Genomic DNA, 17,362 nt, shown 5'->3' on the forward strand with positions numbered 1-17,362 from the left:
CCACCTCTATGAGTTTCATATGGCAAATGTTTTACAGCTACAAATACTTGTAGAGCACCACGAGTGTCTCCACACTAGCTGAGCGTAACATCCTCTTTCCCTCAACATGTTCGGTTCCTCCACAGAGCAGTTGGGTCTGACACCCCCTGCTCCTCAACACCTGTAGAACTTCTTTAGCTTTCAAGTCCATGAAGGATTAAACAGCCACAAACCTGCCAAGAGGAGGAAGTCCACCCAAACTGACAAGCAGGACAAGGAGACAATGAATGAGGGGAAGATGGACGGAGCCAAATAGAGGACAAGAGGACAATGAGGCTAAACATGCAGCCTGGGCTACAATGGAATAGTTCACATCAAAGCATTCATGTTGTAAAACGGCCCAAAGCCCAAACCTCAACCACACCGATTGGTTCTTAAATGAGATGAACAGTCAAACGTTTGGACACGTTTACTCATTCGATTCAATGAGAAAGTGTCCAAACCTTTGGACTGAATTGGGCTACAAAAACATCAGTAATAACCGAGATCCATTTATATTCACTAGCTAACGTTTCTTCATATGCTACCCTGCTATACGCTGGATCACTGACGCATTTATACCCTACAAACCTTCCCTTCCAGGACTTTTACTGTGAAAATGTGCACTTCTGGTTTAGCTGCTGCGCTTCCATTTGGCTTCATAGGAAAAACCCAAATTGGTGGTTTGTCAATGACGTGTGAGCTCTCCCAGCAGGTTGGTGTGAAGGTGTGGACTCTGCTATGAATCAGGCTGAGGACCCAGAGGACGGAGTCCCTCCCTCTGAAGCCCCTCTGTGTGGGGAACATGACAGCCAGACCAAAGCTCAGAGGTGAGAGGACCATCTCCAACTGTCCTCCACTCGTCTCCATGTCCCAACGTCTCTGACTCACTGACTCTGCTTCTACATGTGTGACCAGGACCCATCAGAGACCAGGACCTGGACCTGGACCCAGCTGTGTGTCCATGAAGAGTAACCGGTCTATGAGACCTCCTCTAAACTTCAAAGATGTTGGTCCCTCTGTTGATGCAAGGTGAGGGTCTCAGGCTGATGATGAGGTGTTTCTACCTGACTCTCTGGTGGAGGTTCTGGGTTTCTTGCTCCAGGGCCCTTCAGCAGTGTCCAGTGAGGGAGGGAGAGCTCCATGGAGGACTTGGTGAGACCTGTTGGGACTAAACCAAACTGACTGGTGAAGAAAACAGTGAGCTGAAAGACTGAGCTGTTGATTCTCAGTGGGACCAGCAGGACCAGTAGACCTAAACCACTACAGGGAGTCATGTGGTCCACATCCAGACCTCACGTCATGGACCTTTACCTTGTTTTGGTCTCTGTGAGGACGGACACCATGTGAGCTGATGCTTCATGATTAGATGATGATGTGATGATGTAATCTCAGTGTTTCTTTCAGTTCACATCAGCAGAGAGGAAAGTCTCCTGAACCCAGATGTTTGTCCATGAAGAGTGATCGGTCTAATAATCGATGGATTGACTTCAAAGATGGACGCCGTTCTTATGACCCAGAGTAAGTTCTTAAACAGATGAAGAACTGTTCTGATCCTCAGTCATGAATTACATAAATGTTTGTTCATTGTTTAAAGTGTTGTTTCCATGGCGATCCATCATGACAGAACTCATTATCTTCATCTAACTCCAGGGTGTCAAACTCATCTTAGGTTTGGGTCAGATACTGTCCACTTTGATCTCAAGTGGGCCGGACCAGTAAAATCTTAGGCGATGGTCCGGTCGACGGGGGGCCGTCATTTCCAAGCGGGCGCTGCTGCCTGGAGGAACGCTGTGGTCTAAAAGGTCTAACACAGGGGAGCCCACACTTTATCAGCTCGCAAGCTACTTGTCATCAACGCTTCAATCCAAGTCATGGCGATCGCCCGAATAATAACAACGAGCAGCAGCGGTAACCAAGGGAACAACAGCGCTGCAGACCGGGAGCACAAAACGAATCCATGTAAAGAAACAAGCAACAATAAGTTACTGCAGACGTTCTTGGTCGTTACCTCACTCCATGACTTGCACTGATGCATGCGTGGTGACCTGACGTGGTTCTTTCTTCAATGTTCGGTGATCTACCAGCACTGCGTTGGTGAAGGACCAGGGGCCTCATTTATAAACGTTGCGTACGCACAAAAGAAGGCGTACGCCGCTCTCTACGCAATAATTGCTATTTATAGAAAGCAAACTTGACGGAAAAATGTCCTTCACGCAAGCTCGGACCCACGCGTACGCACAAAAACGGGTGAAATGAGAACCGTCGGCAAATGCAAGAAACACGCAAACGTGTGTGAAAGTGTGTAAAACTAGACTGTTGTAAAAGAAATGCCAATACTGCCTCTCATAAATAACACAAACACCCGTTTGATCTGCAGCGTAAAACAAACAGAAATACAAATTAACACATTTTCAAAAAGAAAAGTGAAATATGTTCTGCAATAATATCGGCATGTTATTGAATTCATCCTCTAAACACAGTGTTGCTTGTCAGATGCAATCAGACAGACGGTGATAAAACGCCATGATGCCGTCACAATGCGTAATGACGCTGATGGCTGATCTTGCGCTCTTAGAAGACGTGGCACATGGAAGGATTGGCGCTGTAGTGCAGCGCACCATCGGCCTGTTTAAGGGCAGATGACGCTGCCTCGACTGCGCTGGAGGGAGGTTATTGTTTACTCCTGAAAAGGTGTGAAACATCGTGCTGCGTGTGCTGTGCTACATGATGTGGCACAGCTTCCAAACGTGCCTCGACCCCCTGACGCCGATGTTGGCCCAGACCCTGTCCCCGATCCCCAATCACTGCTGCCAGTCTCTCATCAGGAGGGGACAGCTCCGGTGTCCCTTTCCCACCCGTGGAGACACACCTTGGCGATGTCGCGCTAAACGCTTTTTTGCATCAACTTTGATGTCAGACCAGTTTTTCTTTATTTGGGTCCGAGGTCGTGAGGCTGCAGCGTTGCTCTGCAACCTTTTGCCCCTCAGGTGCCTTGTTGGCATCAGTGATCCACACTGTGTCCTCCAAAGAGCATCTTACTTCTCCTTCCCACCTCCCAATGATCATTTCCACTTCACACTGAGTGAAGTTACGTTTCTTCGTTTTCCTCTCAGTGTCATGATTTCGCAATCGATGAATATTAATTTGTGGGCGTTCCACAGACTATATATAGGCAACTATGGGCTTGACATGAAGCCGCAAAAGCTGCCCTGCATCTAGAAGTGATTGTGATTTATTAAGGGAAAACTGCGTAGGACGTTTTATAAGTCTGAATATTTCTGTGCGTACGCACGTCCTACGTTTCATCCGTACGACACTTCTGGAGCAAATCCTACGCAAGCTTTTATAAATGAGGCCCCTGGTCCCCCTGGTCTAACACATGCGCTCACTCACAGAGTGCGACCCCCAGTGGACTGATTAGTAATAGCAGCTACTTTTATAGAAAAGCTATTTGTGTCTTTCTGTAATTCTCACAATAGTAAAGTCATCCAGCGGGCTGCACTGGACCCCCCGCAGACCAGATTTGGCCCTCGGGCCTTGAGTTAGACACCCATCATCTAACTGGTCTGTGTGTGTTTAAGTGTGAATCATTAACTGTAAACATCCTCAGATGTAAACACAATGTGAGCTAGTTCCTCCACATCAGGATCAGCAGAGGTCACATCTGGAGACAGCTGCAGGTGTCTAGAGACAGATGACTGGGACTGAACATGTGATTAGAACAAACTCAGTGCTCTGTGGACCAGCTGACGTGGTCTCTGGACTCCATGCAGAGGTTTGGACAAAGTATCGTCAGTAGACTCTGTGAAAAGGTCCAAAGACTAGTTTCAGAAGATCTAAGGAGACTTCTAGAGGTCAGGGGACGGACTAAAGAGGTTTGGAGGAGTTCCATAGGACTTTGTACCAGATGCAGAGGTCTACACACGTTGTTTTTATGACCCACAGTAAGAACTAAAACCAGATGAAACTGATGACTAACTGTCACTTAACAAATAAACTGTCCCTCATCATCGACAGTCTTCAGCATCTGGTTTCCATCATGATCAATCATGACAGAAGCCAATATCTTTAACTAATGTTGTATTGGTGTTGATGGTCCAAACACCATGTGGGCTGATGGTTCATGTTCCTCCACAGAGAGGACCAGGAGAGCTCAGAGGTTCCCACAGGTCCGTCTGCCCAGCAGCATCAAACACACCTGGACTCCATCTTCTTGGTTTGTACATGAACAACTACTTTAACATCTCTCAGTTCACCATCATCTCCATGCTGCACTTTGTAGACCAGTGGATTGTCCGTCCGTCCAACATGGACGTGATGGTGGCTTCCATGTTCTAGTTGGTGTCATTCATAGAATGTTCTGTTCCAGCTGCTGGAGGAGAACATCCTCACTTTTGTGAAGAACGAGCTGAAGAAGATCCAGAAGTTTATGAGTTTAGATTACCCAGAATGCTTAGAGAAAGAGGATGAGGAGGTGCTGGATGAAGAGCAGAGGAGGAGCAGAGAGGCCTTTGTGAAGATCTCAGTGCACTTCCTGAGGAGAATGAAGCAGGAGGAGCTGGCTGAGCGTCTGCAGAGCAGTAAGAGGATTTCTCTACAGACTTACCATGCTGATACATGAGACCTTCACTAATGTCTCAAAAGACGGACAGAATATATTCATAGTCATTCTCTGAGGAAAGGACATGTTGAAATCTATTCTGTGACTCATGGATCTTCTTTGTTGTCTTCATTCAGGACTTCATGCTGCAGTTTGTCAGCGTGAACTCAAATCCAACCTCAAGAAGAAGTTCCAGTGTGTGTTTGAGGGGATCGCTAAAGCAGGAAACCCAACACTTCTGAATGAGATCTACACAGAGCTCTACATCACAGAGGGAGGGACTGCAGAGGTCAATAAAGAACATGAGGTCAGACAGATTGAAACAGCATCCAGGAGACCAGCCAGACCAGAAACAACCATCAGACAAGAAGACCTCCTCAAAGCCTCAGCTGGAGGAGAGGAACCAATCAGAACAGTGATGACTAAGGGAGTGGCTGGCATTGGAAAAACAGTCTTAACACAGAAGTTCACTCTGGACTGGGCTGAAGACAAAGACCACCAGGACATACAGTTCACATTTCCATTCACCTTCAGAGAGCTGAATGTGCTGAGAGAGAAGAAGTTCAGCTTGGTGGAACTTGTTCATCACTTCTTCAGTGAAACCAGAGCAGCGGGAATCTGCAGGTTTGAAGAGTTCCAGGTTGTGTTCATCTTTGACGGTCTGGATGAGTGTCGATTTCCTCTGGACTTCCACAACAATGAGATGCTGACTGATGTCACAGAGTCGGCCTCAGTGGATGTGCTCCTCACAAACCTCGTCAGGGGGAAGCTGCTTCCCTCTGCTCGCCTCTGGATAACCACACGACCTGCAGCAGCAAATCAGATCCCTCCTGAGTGTGTTGGCATGGTGACAGAGGTCAGAGGGTTCACTGACCCCCAGAAGGAGGAGTACTTCAGGAAGAGGTTCAGAGATGAGGAGCAGGCCAGCAGGATCATCTCTCACATCAAGACCTCGCGAAGCCTCCACATCATGTGCCACATCCCAGTCTTCTGCTGGATCACTGCTACAGTTCTGGAGGAGGTGTTGAAGACCAGAGAGGGAGGAGAGCTGCCCAAGACCCTGACTGAGATGTACATCCACTTCCTGGTGGTTCAGTCCAAAGTGAAGAAGGTCAAGTACGATGGAGGAGCTGAGACGGATCCACACTGGAGTCCAGAGAGCAGGAAGATGATCAAGTCTCTGGGAAAACTGGCCTTTGATCAGCTGCAGAAAGGCAACCTGATCTTCTATGAATCCGACCTGACAGAGTGTGGCATCGATATCAGAGCAGCCTCAGTGTACTCAGGAGTGTTCACTCAGATCTTCAGAGAGGAGAGAGGACTGTACCAGGATAAGGTGTTCTGCTTCGTCCATCTGAGTGTTCAGGAGTTTCTGGCTGCTCTTCATGTCCATCTGACCTGCTTCAGCTCTGGTGTCAATCTGCTGTCAGAACAAACAACCTCCAGGCGGTCTAAACGCTCTAAACCCAAACCTAAACCAAAGCGTCTCTACCTGAGTGCTGTTGACAAGGCCTTACAGAGTCCTAATGGACACCTGGACTTGTTCCTCCGCTTCCTCCTGGGTCTTTCCCTGGAGACCAATCAGACTCTCCTACGAGGTCTGCTGAAACAGACAGGAAGTCACTCACAGACCAATCAGGAGACAGTCCAGTACATCAAGAAGAAGATCAGTGAGAATGTGTCTCCAGAGAAAAGCATCAATCTGTTCCACTGTCTGAATGAACTGAATGATGGTTCTCTAGTGGAGGAGATCCAACAGTCCCTTAGATCAGGACGTCTCTCCACAGATGAACTGTCTCCTGCTCAGTGGTCGGCTCTGGTCTTCATCTTACTGTCATCAGAAGAAGATCTGGAGGTGTTTGACCTGAAGAAATACTCTGCTTCAGAGGAGGCTCTTCTGAAGCTGCTGCCAGTGGTCAAAGCCTCCAACAAAGTTCTGTAAGTACAGAGAGAGTTAGATTCATACATCAGAACTGAAATATGCCGCCATCTTTTATACTTTCTGCTTCTTTTCCATCCTTCTCTTCAGACTGAGTGGCTGTAACCTCTCAGAGAGAAGCTGTGACGCTCTGTCCTCAGTTCTCAGCTCCCAGTCCTCTAGTCTGAGAGAGCTGGATCTGAGTAACAACCACCTGCAGGATTCAGGAGTGAAGCTGCTTTCTGCTGGAGTGAAGAGTCCACATTGTGACCTGGAGACTCTCAGGTAAGATTAAGTTAGTTTGTCTTCAATGATGCGTCTAGGGAACTCTGGAACCAGAGGATCTAATCTTAGAGACAAAACATGGGGCTAAACGTCCTTTTTGTGAATTAATATCTGTGTTTCCATCACATCACGAGAACCTTGTAGACAAGACACATTTACCACATAGTAGCTTGAAAATAGACCGTCTGAAACACAATGTTCTTTCACGATAAAACATCACATGTTCATCCTGTTGTTCCTGTTATTCAGGCTTTATGATGTCCTGTTTCATATAATGAATGAATGAAAAGCAGAGGTGGGAAGAGACTGAAGATTTTAATGTGTGCCTCTACAGTGATGATCTGCTGAGTGATGGTTGATTATTTATGATTTGATGAAGATTCATTCCACATTTACACTCACTTTGTTCTCTCTTTCCTTCTATGGAAGGAGTCAGAAGGAGGATAGAGAAGACTAACTTTGAATTTAACTAATAAACAACAATAAATATCCCTGCCTCATCCTGATATTAATACCACAGTAATTCCTGTAAACAGTAGAGCACAATAAACCTCCTTGTTCTATGTAGAACAAAAATAATTGTAAACACTTTCACTGAACATGTTTTTTCACGTTCTACCTGATCGTATTTTAGTCCAAACTCATCATCAGAGGATTCAATATGAATTCAAATGTTATTTTTCTTGTTTATTGTTGTCTCTTCAGACTGAGTGGTTGTAACCTCTCAGAGAGAAGCTGTGACGCTCTGTCCTCAGTTCTCAGCTCTCAGGTCAGGATTCAATTAAGTCCACTTGGTGTCTTTATTTGCATCCATGGTACATTTCTGACTTTCATAAGATTCTTTCTGCTTCCATGATTTAAATCAAATATGTATTTTCCAACTATTTCCATAAAATATGTTTATTTTCAACATAATGTAAATATTTACATTATAGAGTTAGTATTAATGTTATCAGATTGTTGATTTACATTAGTGGGTGTTTAGTTGTGACTGGAAACCAGTCAGTAACCATGTGAATGTGAACCCTCTTTACCTGATAGTATCTTAGTACTGCAGTGACCTTCCAGCCCTCACAGCTCCCTCAGATCATGTGACATGTGTCTTATTCTGTGTGTCTGCAGGCTGCCAGGCTGTCTGATCACTGAGGAAGGCTGTGCTTCTCTGGCCTCAGCTCTGAGCTCCAACCCCTCCCATCTGAGAGAGCTGGACCTGAGCTACAATCATCCAGGAGACTCAGGAGTGAAGCTGCTGTCTGCTGGACTAGAGGATCCTCACTGGAGACTGGAGACTCTCAGGTATGAAGAGGCTGCAGCCACAGACCATCAGTCTGGTAGAGGAGGTAGAGCTGGAAACCTTTTCTCTGTCCCACTGTCAGCCTGGTTAATAAGACCCTGACACACCAAGCTGACGTCAAACTACCAGAGACTCATCAAACTGTTTGTGTCCCACATGAGACCATCAACACAGACAGAAGTAGTGAGGAACAGTAGCCAGGATGCGCCTGAACAGGGAGGAAGGTGATGAAAATCTTGTTTCTCTGGAGCTTTGTCCTGTCTCCATGTTATAAGAGAGGACAGTGTCTCTTGACACGTTGACGGCATCATGGTGGGTTCATATGAGTCAACGTGGTCACGTGAGGAACAGTAGCCAGGATGAGCCTGAACAGGGAGGAAACAACACTTGGATGTTTAGATGCTGGTCCTCTGCCTCCAGTGTGTGTTTGTCCATTAGTCCAGACATTATTATTAAGAGACAAACAGTCAGAGAAACAATCTGTTCAAAGCGTCTTGATGGATCATCACAGGAGGAACGTTTGGTGTTTTAAAGGAGTTCAGCTTCACCTGCTTTTGGTGCTTTGCACTGAGAGACGGTTCCCTGGATGATGAGAGTGGACTTGTTGAAGCTACAGGTGACAGTCGGCCACAGACGCTCAGTGAAGAACCAACAGCTGATGGTGGACCTGGAATTAGTATCAACTATATCGTAGAAATGAACAGAACATACCAAAAACACACTATCCAGATAAATGTTGCCATCCGGATGGAGTGAATGTGATTGTGGTTGAATGAGAAGTGTTGGGAGCGGCTAGGGGGTCGTATTAGGTTACTAGCAAATGAGGAACTAACTTATGGACATTAATAGAATCATTAATAATCACTAAGATACTTCTCAGAATGAATAAATAACAGGGCACCACCCTGAGCTAACAGGGACCAATAACCAATACTATGAATCAAGTCTCATAATTGATATTCACTCCTTGAGAATGAAGATGTTGGAAGGATTTAAGTTTGAGCACTGGCGATGTATGTCAACGGTCACCACCATATAAATGCACAAGTAAACACAGGAAAACGGTTCTTTAAAGTATAACAGGGTTTATTAACTCACAGGAACACCGATCAAGATCACCTATAACTGCAACCAACAATCCCCATAACACTTATTTTAAACCTACTCACTAAACAAGCAATCAAAACCAGAGTGTGTGTGTGTGTGTGTGTGTGTGTGTGTGTGTGTGTGTGTGTGTGTGTGTGTGTGTGTGTGTGTGAACACAGAGGGGGGTGAGAGAGAGGGGGGGGAGACGAGGGGGTGCAGGGAAGGAACGGCGGTGCGGTTGCGCGCAACAACAAGCGGAGTGCCGGTTATCACACTAGGGGGCGAGCGAGAGCAGCGGGGCGGAAGTGAGACCGTTAAATCAAACCACCGAGGAAGACGGGAACGTTAAACAGTGTAATACGACTACTGGACGCGAGGGGCGAGCGAGAGCGAAATGCAGGAAGTGTTCCACGTATTAAAGCAGGGGGGTCCAAACTTTTTCCACTGAGGGCCACAGACAGAAAAATATGCGAAAGGTTGAGCCGCTCACTAAAGTTAAGGTATATCACCTCTAGTGTATTAACAGTAATACAAATCAATCAATCAAATGTAGGTAAATTATGCTTGATAATTTAATATACTTACAGAAAAATAAATGGGTTTTCTAAATTATTCTTAATAATTGAATAAAGTTAAAGAAAAAAAACTGCATAAATCACATCTCTCCATTAATGGGTTTTCATTTTTTTTACAAAAAGGGTTGGCAGCTCATCCTCAGATTGCTTCTTCGTCAGGATGGGGACCCCCTTCACAGCCCTGTATAAAGAGGGAAGGCTTTATTTAACCTACTTATGCAAATCATTTATCAGCTAACGTGTTTTAGAAAATGTTATCAACTTTAATTGACTGCATTTATTAAGTAATTGGGCTTTTGAACACATGAATACTGTGTAATATTTTTGAACTCGCCTACAATGGGAACAGTGTTGCACTTAATGGGAGCAGTGATGCTGCTCTGGACTGAAGGACGGCTGGCAGGTCACGAGTAAGTTTGCTGGTTGAGATGTGAAGGACATCACAGAGATGGCTGTCGCTCATTTTGGTTCTCAATCTGCTTTTGTTCAGAGTTCACAGAGAAAATGTTTGCTCGCATATGTATGTTGTGCCAAACAGACTGGTCATTCTTTTTGCGTGGCGTCGCATCAGAGGAAACTTGGCCTTTTCCAAGCTCCGGTAGAAGTCGGGTAGAAGAGGAGCTGCATCTCGATGAGTTCTAATTGCAGACTCTCTTCCACTTCTTCTGCATCCAGCAGGAAGGGAGTTGAGAACAGCTTGATTTCTTTCTCAATGACAGAAACATCTTGGAAGCGCTGATTGAATTTTGTCATAAGAGTTGTGATCACAGAAACATATTTCCCCTTTTTAGCAGAGAGGTCGGCCTTTGGATGAGCACGTTTGATTTCGGACAGCGTAGGGAAGTGCCCAAGGTTGAAGTTGCGTAGTTGTGTCTCAAAAAGACGAAGCTTCGCACAGAAAGTTGTGGTACAAGCTGGTCTTTGCCTTGTAGGCTCTTGTTCAGTGAGTTCAGATGACCAGTAAGATCAACTAGAAAGGCAATAAGGGAATAAAACCGCTTCAGCACGGAGCCGCGACTAAGCCAGCGCACGTCACAATGATAGAGTGCGTCCCCGTATTCAGCATCGACATCAGATAGGAAGCTTAATTCTCTGTGGTAGAGCCCTCGTGCTCGAATTATGTTGACGGTTTTCACAACTGTGGTCATCACATCGCCAAGCTGGACTGTCTTGGCACAGAGAGCTTCTTGGTGGATGATACAGTGCAATTTTACAGCCTCGCCTCCACTCTCTGGCACCTTGGCGCACACCATAGATGCCATTCCTTTGGGCTCGCCTGTCATAGCGGGAGCCCCGTCCGTTGCAACTCCAAACAGCTCGTCCCATTTAAGTTCCATCTTGTCAATTGCACCTGACGCGGCTTCAAAAATGTCCTCACCCGTTGTTGTGCCCTTTAGACTCCGAAGATCAAGCAGCTCCTCCGTGATGCAAAAGTCATCGTCAACTCCCCGCAAAGAAATGAACAGTTGTGCGGCGTCTGTTGCATCTTTCATCACATGCAATGGAGTAAAAGTCAAAAGCACAAGCTTTATGTGACACTTGATTCTGTATGTTAGCTGACAAGTCTTCCATTCAACGCACAATTGTGTTTGTGGACATGCTCACGTTGTTGAATTCCTGCATCTTTTCCGGGCACATTATTCCAGCGACTTTAATGAGGCACTGTTTAACCAAGTCAGCGTCTGAGAAAGCTTTCCCGCGGCGCGCTATGAGTTGAGCTAGCTCATAGCTAGCTATTGTAGCGTTTGCTTGTGTGTTGTTAGCAGGGTAAAAGTACTGTTGTTGAGCCTGCAGGTTAGCTGCCATGTGCTGGACTTTGTCCTCTCGCTCAGCAGCAGTGTAGGACGTGAAGGTCGGATGCTTGGTTTCGTAGTGTCGTCGTACATTGGACTCTTTCATCACTGCAACCGTTTCATTGCAAATCAAACAGACACACTTCTCCTTGACTTCTTTGAAGAAATATTCATTTTCCCACCGTGTTTGAAATGTTCTGCATTCACTTGCTATCTTGCGTTTCTTTGCTTCTGCCATTTTGTCGTCGCGGAAATTTTTTATTTAAACATTTTTTTTGTGGAAAAGCTGCATTAGGACTGCAGCTAGTGAGTAGCTCCACCTACTGGTCAAACTAAGAACTACAATACAGTCAAGGGCAAGTTTCATGTGTGGGCCACATTCCATTCCATTTTTATAATTTGCTCCGGGCCAATAAAAAATGGATCCCGGGCCGCAGTTGGCCCGCGGGCCGTACTTTGGACACCCGTGTATTAAAGCAACGAGGAAGACGACAGTGGCACTGCTATGGCAACGCTATCTGTTGCTAGGGACTACGGCTTGGACGAAGGAGGGGGGGGATACTTAGACGCGGCGCGAGGAGATTCTGTCCCGCGACCAGCGGAACGTAGATCAGCAACGTGAATCAGGATGGTCGGATCCATGTGTGTGCAGTTACAGAACCGACGATGTGGCTGGCGATACGAAATGAAACCACAGGCAAACGGATCTCACGGCGGAGACCCGGGAAAAGAAAAGAAAATAAGGAACTATTCTGACCATGAGACATCATTCAACAGCGTAACACAGTTGGCGCTTTCACTCTCTTACAGCAAACGCATCACAGCATCAGATCAACAGGGGACATTACGACATTTGCAGGTACACATTCAAACATAAATCAAAGGTAGCGGATTCGTGGATCCGGACTCTATCGTACCACGTTATGACTGAACAAATCAAATAAACATCAAGTTCATATCAACACGCTAAATTAGTCTGCCCAGAAAACCAGTGTTACTGTTTGATGGGCGTTGGTCATCAGCTTCCAGCTGACTGAGGACAGTTGAGCTCCGCGTAGGGAAACTCAGTGGATGAAGGCGATTTCGGCCGTGGGGTCCGAACTTCTCGTTGGGAACAGAGGCGGCGGGGGGTCAGAGAGCAGCTGTCTCTCCGGTCCTCTGGAGTCAACAGGAATGAAATCAAAAGGGAAAAGGAAGCGGGACGTAGTGGAGCGCGAGTCTTGAGTTCGTCCAGCGACATTAAGACTGAAACTTGGGAATTGGAGGGAAAGAAAAGAAACCAAACAACGTTGTGTTGTCTCGATCTGTCACTAACGGGAAGTCAGGCGAAAGAGATCGATCCTTTGGCGCGATCTCTTCTTATGAACTTGAGGTCCATAAATAAATGTCACTGTCCTCGGCCAATGGGAGCGCTCGGTGTTCTTTGGTACGTCCTCTTTTTATGGCCAAGGGGGTCTGGAGAGCTGCAGGGGTCCTGTTATCAGCCCCTGGCATCAGGCCACAGGGGACCCCTATATGTTTGTGTTCTTCCTTTGTCCTCAGTGAAGAAACACGTGGTGAGGTTCATTAGCAGGGTGGAGGCCCAACAGAAGTATGAACATTTAGCATCCAGACACCCGATTGGTTTTCTCCGCCATGCGCCTGCAGATCAGAGCGACGGCGGGTGTGAAAAGTGGTCGGTGGAAGGATCCTTTGTCAGAAGCCACAAGCCGATCTCAGTTGGTATTTAGCGACATGGACCCTCCTCCTCCTCCTCATGCAGATTCCATGTAACGTTACATGAGGACCTTCATGACCATGAGTTTGTTGTTTTCTACCTTTATGGAGAATCTGCCACAACACAGTGACTTGCAAGTAGCGCAGCGCCTTAAATAAAGTCACGTGTGTCTTTATGCGGCTTTAGAAATGAACACAAAGGGATTCTGTATTTGCTCATAAAGTCTGAAAAACGGCTTATTTGGCCGATGTTTTGATAAGCGACCGAAGCCAGTTCAGTGTTTCCATCATTATAACAGGGGTGCCCCCCCATGAAGTAGTACAACGGGGAGACACTGCAGTCCACCTGATCAATGGGACAACGTGGACGTCCTCCGACTCGCCTCATTCAGCCTCACTGGAAAATGGCTTCTGCTTTTATGTGTTACAGTTGTGTGATAAAGTGTTTGCTGCCTTCCTGATTCCTCATTTCTTTCATGTTCAGGCATGAAAATCCCTCACCTTTTTTTGGGGGGGGTATGGCAGCAAATCACTGCCAAAATTCCAGAGCGCAAATCAGGTTGATGCGCGTAAATCAAACATCCGCGAGCAAATAAATAAATAAATAAATAAATATCTCTGGTGAGACGGACTTTTGAACGTGACCTTCGTTGCTCGCGAGGAGAATCTCTGAGATAAAACGTTGTGAAAACACAAACGCCACCTTTATGTAACCGTAGTGGAGCGTAGATGACAACCAGCTACAAGCATCATTTACCATCATTACCGGCACATTAAGACCGATGCGTCCAGCTGAAGACATTCAGTCACTTGAATATCCAGAAGAATATGGAAGAGATTCCACTGACAAGTGCTACAGGCGGAATATGTGGGGGGACGGTTACAGGCCAGTGACTTTCTATTCAGAATGTTGGTCCCTGGGACAAAACCAGCTGAAAACCCCTAGAGGGGAAACATCCTTCTCACCTTTTTCACCCGTGACCCGTTTTCATGCCTGCATGTCACACTTAAATGTTTCAGATCATCAAACTAATGTAAATATTAGACACAGATAACGCAAGTAAACACAAAATGCAGTTTGTATCATTAAGGGGAGAAAAGAATCCAAACCTAAATGGCCCTGTGTGAAAAAGTGATGAAAACATAAATGAAGTGAGGTTCATCACATCTTTGGAAAGCCCAGTTCCATTTCTCCAGCCACAGCCGTTCTCAATCTAGAAATCACTTAAATAGGAGCTGCCTGACAAAGTGAAGTAGACCACAAGATCCTCACAAGCGAGACATCAGGCTGCGATCCAAAGACATTCAGGAACAAATGAGGAACAAAGTCATTGAGATCCATCAGTGTGGAAAAGGTGACAAAGCCATTTGTAAAGTTTTGGGACTCCAGCGAACCACAGGGAGAGACATTGTCCACAAATGGGGACAACATGGAAACATGCACATTGTGTGAATACTGAATGGTCTGTATCTGCTTTATCTTTATGAAACAGTTTAATGTGAATGTTCCTTTGCACACGTCCCATGAAGCTTGATCTGTAGCATGACGTCATTTCTCCCGTTTGAATTCACATCTGGTGAAAGTACAGTGACAGGTCCATTTCTTATTTGTTATCCATTCATCTTCTTCATGAATATATTCCAGCACCTCGTCGCTGTGTGACGCCTGACTGACAGTCTGTGGTCGTCTGTAAGTAGTGGTAGAAGAAGAAGAGGTGCTCCATGTGGACATGAAGGACAAAGCTGTGTGTGAGAGTGATGTAATGTCCATGTCTCCATGCTGCTCTGACCCCCCTCCTCCTTTCAGGGTGGAGCCTGATGGAGTCCGATGGTTGAGACCAGGTCTGAGGAAGTGTAAGTGTGCTTTGATTCATGAAGATTCAACCATCTTCACACTGTGACATCACTCATTCACCTCTGTGATGTCATCATCAACGTGTCAGTAGATGAACACATGATTAATAACTGCAGCTGTATTGTGTCTTGTTCTCTCATCAGATTCCTGTGAACTCACAATCGACACAAACACAGTAAACAAACACCTCAAACTGTCTGACAACAACAGGAAGGTGACACATGTGATGGAGGATCAGTCATATCCTGATCATCCAGACAGATTTGACTGCTGCAATCAGCTGCTGTGTAGAACTGGTCTGACTGGTCGCTGTTACTGGGAGGTCGAGTGGAGAGGAAGAGTTTATGTATCAGTGAGTTACAGAGGAATCAGGAGGAAAGGAGGCAGTGATGACAGTTGGTTTGGATACAATGATCAGTCCTGGAGTCTGATCTGCTCTTATGGAGGTTACTATGTCTGTCACAATAAGACAGAAACACGCATCACCTCCTCCTCCTCCTCCTCCTCCTCCCCCTCTGGTAGAGTAGCAGTGTATGTGGACTGTCCTGCTGGCTCTCTGTCCTTCTACAGAGTCTCCTCTGACACACTGATCCACCTCCACACCTTCAGCACCAAATTCACTGAACCTCTTTATCCTGGGTTCGGGTCCTGGTCTCCTGGTTCCTCGGTGTCTCTGTGTCCTCTTCAGGAGGGAGAGTCTCCTCCTGGTGGAGAACCTTCCTCTCTGCTCACCACATAGTTCAGTCTGTACAGCTGATGGTGGTTCATGTGGGTGTAGATGCAGGTGGAGCAGGTGAGGGGTACCTGAGCTGGTCTGGACTCTGGGGGGTCCACAGCTCTCTGGGACTCAGATGGAAGTGTGAAAGAGCTCAGCTTAATGCTGCTGTGCTCCTTCAATCAATAGATGATCATTTAGATATTGGCTCCTAATTAGGCTTTAATCTTCATCTTTATGTGTTCAAGAAGACATTTTATAAGACGCTCTTTCATCTGTCCCCCCATATGAGACAAATGTGTCCTTATGTGTGTGTGCGCTTCATCAGAAATTATAAAAACAAGGTGAAGAAGGAAAATATGAACGTGTAATTCTTTTTGAGCCCATTTTAACTTCAAATCTTTCTAAATCTGTTGAGTGAAATCAAATCTAATTTCACATAATCAGGTTTGTTTTGAACAAGAAGCTTTTTAATGGTTCAGCAAACCTCTCAAGGAAATATTGAATATGCGTTACTTGTGTTTTTATTCCCTATAATGTCATTTACAACATTTACTCCATGTGTTACTTTAACAGAAATAGAATTGTTTGGCTCTAATGTTAATAAATGACTTTTATTGGAAACAACTGTACATGTTTAAACAGGCCATCAAATAAAGATGCTTTCAACACGCTGTATTATTTCTTTTGACATGAAATACTCTGATCCTTTTTAAAGATGCTGTACTATTGACTTTTGTACTATTTCCTCCATAATATCTGTATTTATTCTACAGCCCTGTTGCTGTGTCAATAGCACAGAGGAAACATTGGTGGTGCAGCATGTTGAAGAAGGAAGTGAGTAAATAAAGAAATGCGTAATGAATAAGTTGCTTTATTAACCTTATTAACCTTCACGCAGAGCCGTCTCACAACAACACAAACTACTGAGCTCGCTACTTCAGGTGCAACTTGAAGCTTTCATTCTGCACCAAATATCACACTTAAGTCACCAACAAAAACACACAAAGCACAAGCACACATTTGATAACAGGGTGGAGTTTATCTCCTCACAAAGTGGAGTATTGAAAGTGTGTGTTGGACAGAAATATGTATATAAATAAAAGGGATCAAATCTGCTGGGTATAAAATATACATACAGCAACATGGATTAGCAATTTTGGTGCCTTAGAACGTTGTGTCAATGCAATGAGCTTCATGGCCTCTTAACCTCTTGTGAGTGCTTATGAGTGACTACAGCTGGTGACTCTGAGGCCATTTAAATAGAGCTCATTGGATACAAACGCCCACAAACGCTACAATGGGAAAGTCAAAGGAGCTCAGCATGGATCTGACAAAGCGAATCATCGACTTGAACAAGTCTGGAAGGTGACTTGGAGCCATTTCAAAGCAGCTGCAGGTCCCAAGAGCAACAGTGCAAACAGTAGTTTGTAAGTATAAAGTGCACGACGCGGTTTTGTCACCATCAGGAAGAAAACACAAGCTATCACCTGCTGCTGAGAGA

At 45.6% G+C, this 17,362-nt stretch overlaps 2 protein-coding genes and 3 long non-coding RNA genes across 7 annotated transcripts in view; 3 read left to right on the forward strand and 2 right to left on the reverse strand.

Annotated features, from left to right (window-relative positions):
- Window positions 1-7,873, forward strand: part of LOC144390452 (protein NLRC3-like) — a 94,062-nt gene extending 86,189 nt beyond the window's left edge. Inside the window, exons 2-9 of the mRNA XM_078096949.1 lie at window positions 731-1,050; window positions 1,426-1,539; window positions 4,159-4,237; window positions 4,391-4,601; window positions 4,759-6,559; window positions 6,651-6,824; window positions 7,530-7,639; window positions 7,866-7,873. Of these exons, the coding sequence (XP_077953075.1) occupies window positions 983-1,050; window positions 1,426-1,539; window positions 4,159-4,237; window positions 4,391-4,601; window positions 4,759-6,559; window positions 6,651-6,824; window positions 7,530-7,639; window positions 7,866-7,873 (2,565 nt within the window). The 5' untranslated portion in view covers window positions 731-982. The remainder of the gene's footprint in view (window positions 1-730; window positions 1,051-1,425; window positions 1,540-4,158; window positions 4,238-4,390; window positions 4,602-4,758; window positions 6,560-6,650; window positions 6,825-7,529; window positions 7,640-7,865) is intronic.
- Window positions 1-16,717, reverse strand: part of LOC144390400 (uncharacterized) — a 40,447-nt gene extending 23,730 nt beyond the window's left edge. Inside the window, exon 1 of the long non-coding RNA XR_013454438.1 lies at window positions 15,630-16,717. This is a non-coding gene — a long non-coding RNA (uncharacterized LOC144390400). The remainder of the gene's footprint in view (window positions 1-15,629) is intronic.
- Window positions 1-17,362, forward strand: part of LOC144390230 (uncharacterized) — a 198,618-nt gene that overhangs the window by 145,675 nt on the left and 35,581 nt on the right. The window contains exon 14 of one of the 3 annotated variants that reach the window (XM_078096669.1): window positions 7,947-8,858. The exons of the other annotated variants lie outside the window; for them this stretch is intronic. Within the exon in view, the coding sequence (XP_077952795.1) occupies window positions 7,947-8,220 (274 nt within the window). The 3' untranslated portion in view covers window positions 8,221-8,858. Of the gene's footprint in view, window positions 1-7,946; window positions 8,859-17,362 lie in introns of those variants that run through there. 3 annotated transcript variants of the gene reach the window in all.
- LOC144390376 (uncharacterized) overlaps window positions 1-17,362 on the reverse strand; it is a 345,224-nt gene that overhangs the window by 70,195 nt on the left and 257,667 nt on the right. The window lies entirely within an intron of this gene.
- LOC144390364 (uncharacterized) lies at window positions 9,434-16,529 on the forward strand. Its single transcript, XR_013454397.1, has 2 exons — window positions 9,434-15,142; window positions 15,287-16,529. It is a non-coding gene; the product is annotated as an uncharacterized LOC144390364 (long non-coding RNA).

The sequence above is a fragment of the Gasterosteus aculeatus genome, chromosome 21 (genome assembly GCF_964276395.1).
Source record: "Gasterosteus aculeatus chromosome 21, fGasAcu3.hap1.1, whole genome shotgun sequence".
Lineage (NCBI taxonomy): Eukaryota > Metazoa > Chordata > Actinopteri > Perciformes > Gasterosteidae > Gasterosteus > Gasterosteus aculeatus.